The 6827-nt window shown below is 34.3% G+C and overlaps 1 protein-coding gene across 1 annotated transcript; it reads left to right on the plus strand.

The window, feature by feature from the left end:
* Nucleotides 1–267: 267 nt before the first annotated feature.
* On the plus strand, nt 268–1517 carry LOC142230556 (farnesol dehydrogenase-like). The gene is made up of 2 exons (XM_075301197.1): nt 268–869; nt 927–1517. Exons 1-2 carry the CDS (start codon nt 294–296, stop codon nt 1104–1106), a joined length of 756 nt encoding a protein of 251 aa, XP_075157312.1. The 5' UTR covers nt 268–293; the 3' UTR covers nt 1107–1517.
* The last annotated feature ends 5310 nt before the right edge of the window (nt 1518–6827 follow it).

The raw sequence follows: 6827 nt of genomic DNA on the forward strand, positions 1-6827 counted from the left end.
CATACTCATGACATTTTTGGGAACATCATATGGCAAATTTAATTTATTTGCAATAAAATGGGTCCCCCGTAAGCTGACGTCATAAATGTGCGTTAAGCACATTAAAATTCAAAAATTAATATGCTGAGACAGTATGATCATTAATATAAAAAATATTCTGGGCACATGACTCTCGTAATCGATTCCAGCATTACAAAAAGAATTTCATTAAAAGTAAAAACAATGATCGAATGTCCGAAATTGCTTAACGAGCTTTCATTTTACGTTAATTAATTTTGGTTTTTTAAACAGTAATGGATCGTTGGCAAAACAAGGTTGCTGTAGTAACTGGAGCCAGCAGTGGCATAGGTGCTGCCATTGTATACAGTCTTCTGAAAAATGATCTCCAAGTTGTGGGCCTGGCACGACATATGGATCGTATGGATGAGATGAAGAATAAACTTCCCATTGAGTTGCAACAGAAATTCACTGGCATCGAGTGTAATGTAAGCCAAATGGAATCTGTCGATATGGCTTTCGATGAAGTTGTTAGTAAATACGGTGGTGTTGATGTTCTTGTGAACTCTGCTGGAAATATGAATTACAATCTACTGCTAACCGGCGATATCAGTTCCATACAAGAGACTCTACAAACCAACGTAATGGGTGTGGTCCATTGTAATCAAAGAGCCTTTAAATCGATGCGTGAACGTAATTTCAATGGTCATATCTTTATTTTGAATAGTATTGTGGGTCATTGTTTACCGATTTTTCCCAAGGAAATACCGCCAGAGGTCAGCATGTATGTTGCCTCAAAATGTACCCTTACGGCCATGACAGAAATGTATAGACAGGAATTACGACACTTGAATACAAAAATAAAAATTACGGTAAGTCAATTTGTGGAAAATCGATTTCGAGTACTATAGACACAATTTCATTTGTAGAGTATTAGTCCTGGCATTGTGGATACAGGATTTATTGAAGGTTTTGTTAGACAATGTTCTGAAGGCAATCTTCTTCATCCTGATGATGTTGCATCTGCGGTGCTTTATGCCCTGAGTACTCCACCGAATGTCCAAATACATGAATTGAAAATTAAACCTATGGACGAATCGGTGATATAATTTTGGTAACATAGTAGGTAACAAATGTAAGAAAGTCGGAAAAAAACAACATTTTTTACTTTAATGCGATTTCTTTATAGGGAGTTATATTTATAAGAAAAAGTTCATTTTAAGCCTACATATGGATATAACAGAAAATTCTTTCTTAAATGAATATATTTTATAAACATTCGGTTTTGAAAAGAAAATTAAAAAAAATCGTTATATAATTTTCAAATATTTTTCTGTCCTAAAATAAAAAGAATTTAAAAATCTTGCTTTTTTCCTACTGTCTCGAAAATCCTAAAATTGGAAGAACGTACATAGGAGGACTTTATCTAAATCTGAGCCGATTGCCGATCAAATACGGCAATTTTAAATATCATGTTAAATCTAATCTTTGTGTAAAATATCAAGTCAATTGGACCAAAATCTTGTTTAATCTCGGGTGTAAACTATGGGTATTCTAGCCATATTTCCCCCATCGAACAGACATATATATAGGGACTATATTTAGATCTGAACCGATTTTGAACAAATTATTAAAATTTTTAATTCTTCTCTCAGTGTAAAATTACAAGAAAACCGGAATGAAAATTTGGTTTCCGGTGGTTGTAAATATGAATCTAAATCGAGAAAAATATATATGAGAGCTTAGGTTAGGTTAGGTTATGTGGCAGCCCGATGTATCAGGCTCACTTAGACTATTCAGTCCATTGTGATACCACAGTGGTGAACTTCTCTCTAATCACTGAGTGCTGTCCGATTCCATGTTAAGCTCAATGACAAGGGACCTCATTTTTATAGCCGAGTCCGAACGGCGTTCCACATTCCAGTGAAACAACTTAGAGAAGCTTTGAAACCCTCAGAAATGTCACCAGCATTACTGAGGTGGGATAATCCACCGCTGAAAAACTTTTTGGTGTTCGGTCGTAGCAGGAATCGAACCCACGACCTTGTGTATGCAAGGCGGGCATGCTAACATTGCACCACGGTGGCTTATGGGAGCTTAGTCTGAACCGATTTCAACCAAATTTAGCACATATGACGCTACCATGGTCCTTGTAAAAAGTAACATGTTCTTGAAACATGTTAGAAATGATTGTATTTCTTCTCTGCGTGTACTTAGATTTTCATTGTCTCAGTGGCGAATACCATGAGTTTTATTGGTCAAATCAACTCAAAAGGTGTACCATTCCAAGTGATGAATTATTCGTTAGTTTGTTCGAGAGGATAATTTTATTCTAGCAACATTAAGTTCGTTTGTAGAGATTCTTTTTTCTAAGATTGGAATAAATACTTCGAAACTTTGAGATAAAGAATGAACTGTAAAGGGTGATTTGTTAAGAGCTTGATAACTTTTTTTTTTTTAAAAACGCATAAAATTTGCAAAATCTCATCGGTTCTTTATTTGAAACGTTAGATTGGTCCATGACATTTACTTTTTGAAGATAATTTCATTTAAATGTTGACCGCGGCTGCGTCTTAGGTGGTCCATTCGGAAAGTCCAATTTTGGGCAACTTTTTCGAGCATTTCGGCCGGAATAGCCCGAATTTCTTCGGAAATGTTGTCTTCCAAAGCTGGAATAGTTGCTGGCTTATTTCTGTAGACTTTAGACTTGACGTAGCCCCACAAAAAATAGTCTAAAGGCGTCAAATCGCATGATCTTGGTGGCCAACTTACCGGTCCATTTCTTGAGATGAATTGTTCTCCGAAGTTTTCCCTCAAAATGGCCATAGAATCGCGAGCTGTGTGGCATGTAGCGCCATCTTGTTGAAACCACATGTCAACCAAGTTCAGTTCTTCCATTTTTGGCAACAAAAAGTTTGTTAGCATCGAACGATAGCGATCGCCATTCACCGTAACGTTGCGTCCAACAGCATCTTTGAAAAAATACGGTCCAATGATTCCACCAGCGTACAAACCACACCAAACAGTGCATTTTTCGGGATGCATGGGCAGTTCTTGAACGGCTTCTGGTTGCTCTTCACTCCAAATGCGGCAATTTTGCTTATTTACGTAGCCATTCAACCAGAAATGAACCGAACACTGATTTTGGTAATAAAATTCAATGATGAAATGAACCGAACACTGATTTTGGTAATAAAATTCAATGATTTGCAAGCGTTGCTCGTTAGTAAGTCTATTCATGATGAAATGTCAAAGCATACTGAGCATCTTTCTCTTTGACACCATGTCTGAAATCCCACGTGATCTGTCAAATACTAATGCATGAAAATCCTAACCTCAAAAGAATCACCCTTTATAATCGACCCAGGACTTTGTGAATCTAAAACAAAAAAAAAATCGATGTCTAGAAGTCAAATCAGGAGATCGGCCTATATGAAGCTGTACCAAACTATTGACCGATGAAAACCAAATTCGACACATGACTTTTTGGACATAAGCAATTTTCAGATTTCCCATTTCAGCCTAATCCGATGAAAACTGTGGTGTTTTGAAGCCCATGAAGTCAAATCGGGAGATCGACCTATATGGGGGCTATACCAAAACTTGTACCGATATGCACCAAATTCAGGCCATCTATTAAAGGACCCACAATATATTTAGATTTTAAATGTGAGCCAAATTAGATAAAAATCGCGTTTTCTAGAGTTCTAAGAAATTAAATTGCGTTCATGGAATCTAATATTCGTACCAAATTTCCAACTCCAGGCAAATCGGATAAAAATTGTGGTGTCCAGAAGCACAAGAAGTCGAACACGGAGATCGATCGACTTTTGAACTAATTATGATTTTTATTGAGTTTTGCGGGGAAAATTGTTTAAGAAATTTTGCTGAATATGCTATTCCCAAAATTCGTATCAAAAATCCCCAAAGTGGGGACATATGTTAAAAAAAAACATATTTTTTTGTAGTCTTCATATTTCTCAGCTGTTTACCAGTAGGATGTTGAAACCTTTTACAGTTAGTTAGTGGACACATTGGGCTTTTTGGAAAAGAGCTCGGCTTAACAATCGATCCTTTGCCAACTTTTCAAAACAACATTTTTTTCAGTTTTTAAAATTGCCGATTTTGGGATGAGAAGGACTCATACACTACTTGACCAAATTAATTGATAAAAGCTTAAAAGGTATCTTTATTTGGTGTTCTATAAGAAAGAAATAAAAAAATATTAGAAGATATATACAAACAAGTAAGTAAAGTAGAAAGTCGGGCGGGCCGACTATATCATACCCTAAACCACCATTACAGAATTAGTAATCATAAGCATTTGTGGGCTAACATATAGGTCTGGGAGATTAACCGCAGTTGCATATTTAAGAAAATTAAGGGGTACATGTCTATGGATGCTTTGTGTCAATCTGACTATAGCTCATAGTCAATGTTGCCGGGGAAAATGTTCTGTTTACCCTACAAGGACAAAAAAAGTTCCCTACTTTCCCATACATTCCCAAACAATTTTCCCTACTATATTTTTCGTTAAATTTAAAAAATTTTACAAAACAAAAATGGTTCTAAGTACTTTATTATCTTAAAACATGAATATGCAACGTATATAACTTAGAATATAAATATGTATTACCACCACGGTTGCCAAAGTTGGTAGAATTCTACCCAAATTAGTAATCTTTTTTGTTAAATCTCTATAAAAAGAAAATTTTGGAAAAAGTTTCTATAAACAAATTTTTGTGAGAAATTTTTCTATAGAAATAAAATTTTGACAATAAATTCTATAGAAATAAAATTTTGAAAAAAAAAATCCTCAGAAATAAAATTTTGAGAAAATTTTTGATAGAAATAATATTTTGAAAAAAATTTCTATATAAATACAATTTTGACAAAATGTTCTATAGAAATAAAATGTTGACAAAATTTTCTACAGGAATAAAGTTTACCACACATTGTTAAAGATCAAGCCTTGCCGGCTTCTAATTTCCTCCTCTACAGCCACCAAAATGTAAAAATTATTACAAATTGTGTTGAGTGAAAATGTCCTACATTGTGGCCCTACGTCCCTACAACACGCTAAATATTAGAAAAACCCTACATATAGGGAATTTCCCCTACTTCTAGCAACACTGGCTGTGTTGATATTGCACCTACGCAGTTGGTATGCCACTAATATTGAGGCCATTATTAAAAAAGAGAAAATCGTTAAATTATAGTGGGTAATAAATACAAATTTGTAAAAATCGAGCAATATTCTTATGTAAGAGCTACAAGTACGTACAAGTACGATCGGCTAGTACAGCAAAATTTGAAATTTGAGTAACATTGGTTAATAACTAAGAGTACTATGGCCAAATTTGGGAAAATCGAGCGATGTATATATATGGAAGCTATATCTAAATCTGAACCAATTTGCATAATATTTTGCGGGTTTGATTAATACCACAAAAGGTTACCTTGTGCAAGATTTGAGTAAGATCATTTAAGAAATGAGGCCTGTATGGTCAAACATAAGGTTATTAGGGGCGAATTTTTCAAAATCGGGTGATACATGGGAGCTATATCTACATCTGAACCGATTTCGATGACATTTTTCACATATAGTTAGTACTATAGAGGACTGGATCTAGCCAACTTTTAGTAAGATCGGTCAATAAATAAGGGTTCTATGGCCAAATTTGGGAAAATCGGGCTATATATATATATGGGAGCTATATCTAAATCTGAACCGATTTCGATGATTTTTTGCACATATAGTTAGTGCTATAGAAGATTAAATTTAGCCAACTTTGAGTAAGATCGGTTGGCAAATAAAGGTTTTGTCGCCAAATTTGGGAAAATCGGGCGATACGTATATATGAGAGCTGTATCTAAATTTGATCCGATTTCTTCCAAATGTGCTCAAAAACTCCCTGTACCAAATTTCATCAAAATCGGTTAATAATTGCGACCGGAATCCTGTGAACAACAAATACATGGACAGACGGACGGACACCAAGCGCTAGATCGACCCAGGAGGTGATTCTGAGTCGATCGGTATAAATTTTATGGGGTCTAAAATCAATATTTCTGGTAGGCACATTTTTTGGCCGATCAAACTTACCACTATGTGGTTTAGGGTATCAAAAATTTACGACAGAAAGAATGTAGGTGCACTCAAAAAAAAGTGAACTCACTATTTCACTAAAGCCAATTTAACTATATTTTAGTTCATGAACTTATCATATGTGGTGAAAGTTTCATTTACTCTAATAATTCTTTGCGCACGTTAGTTAAATGAACTAAAAGATGGGTAGAAATTATACACAAGTTAAGGACAGAGATTTACTAAATTCGTATTTGTTATTAAATAGTTCATTATTTCTTCAAATTTGTAAATTTTACTACAAAAGCGTCCATCATGAACTTCGTATGTCACTAAAGACATTCTTGCAATTTTGAACTCCAATTTTTTCCTTCAAACTACAAAATTTTCTTTAAAAAGTGAAAAAAATTATTTATGTCTAATAAATTTTCTTGAATTTGTCGAAAAATTTTTACTTATTTTTGTGATATCGGCGCGATGCCAGCGCTTGTAAGACTGTTTAGTTAAAAATTTCTAAAAATATTCAAAATTTTCTAAAATTAATCAAAAGTTTTCTCCCTGGTGGGTTCACTGTTTTTTCAGTGTGCCTTTTTCGGAAAAAATTGGTCAAAGTTCTGTATTTTTTTGAAATTCTAAATTGTGGAGTTTACAACTTTTAATCTAAAGCACATAGGTAAACAATTCTTTCTTCCTAAATTTTTAGAGTTTTGTAGGGATTGCAGTTAAAAAACGAAAACAAGGA

Source organism: Haematobia irritans, chromosome 3 (assembly GCF_050003625.1).
Source record: "Haematobia irritans isolate KBUSLIRL chromosome 3, ASM5000362v1, whole genome shotgun sequence".
NCBI classification, from domain to species: Eukaryota; Metazoa; Arthropoda; class Insecta; order Diptera; family Muscidae; genus Haematobia; species Haematobia irritans.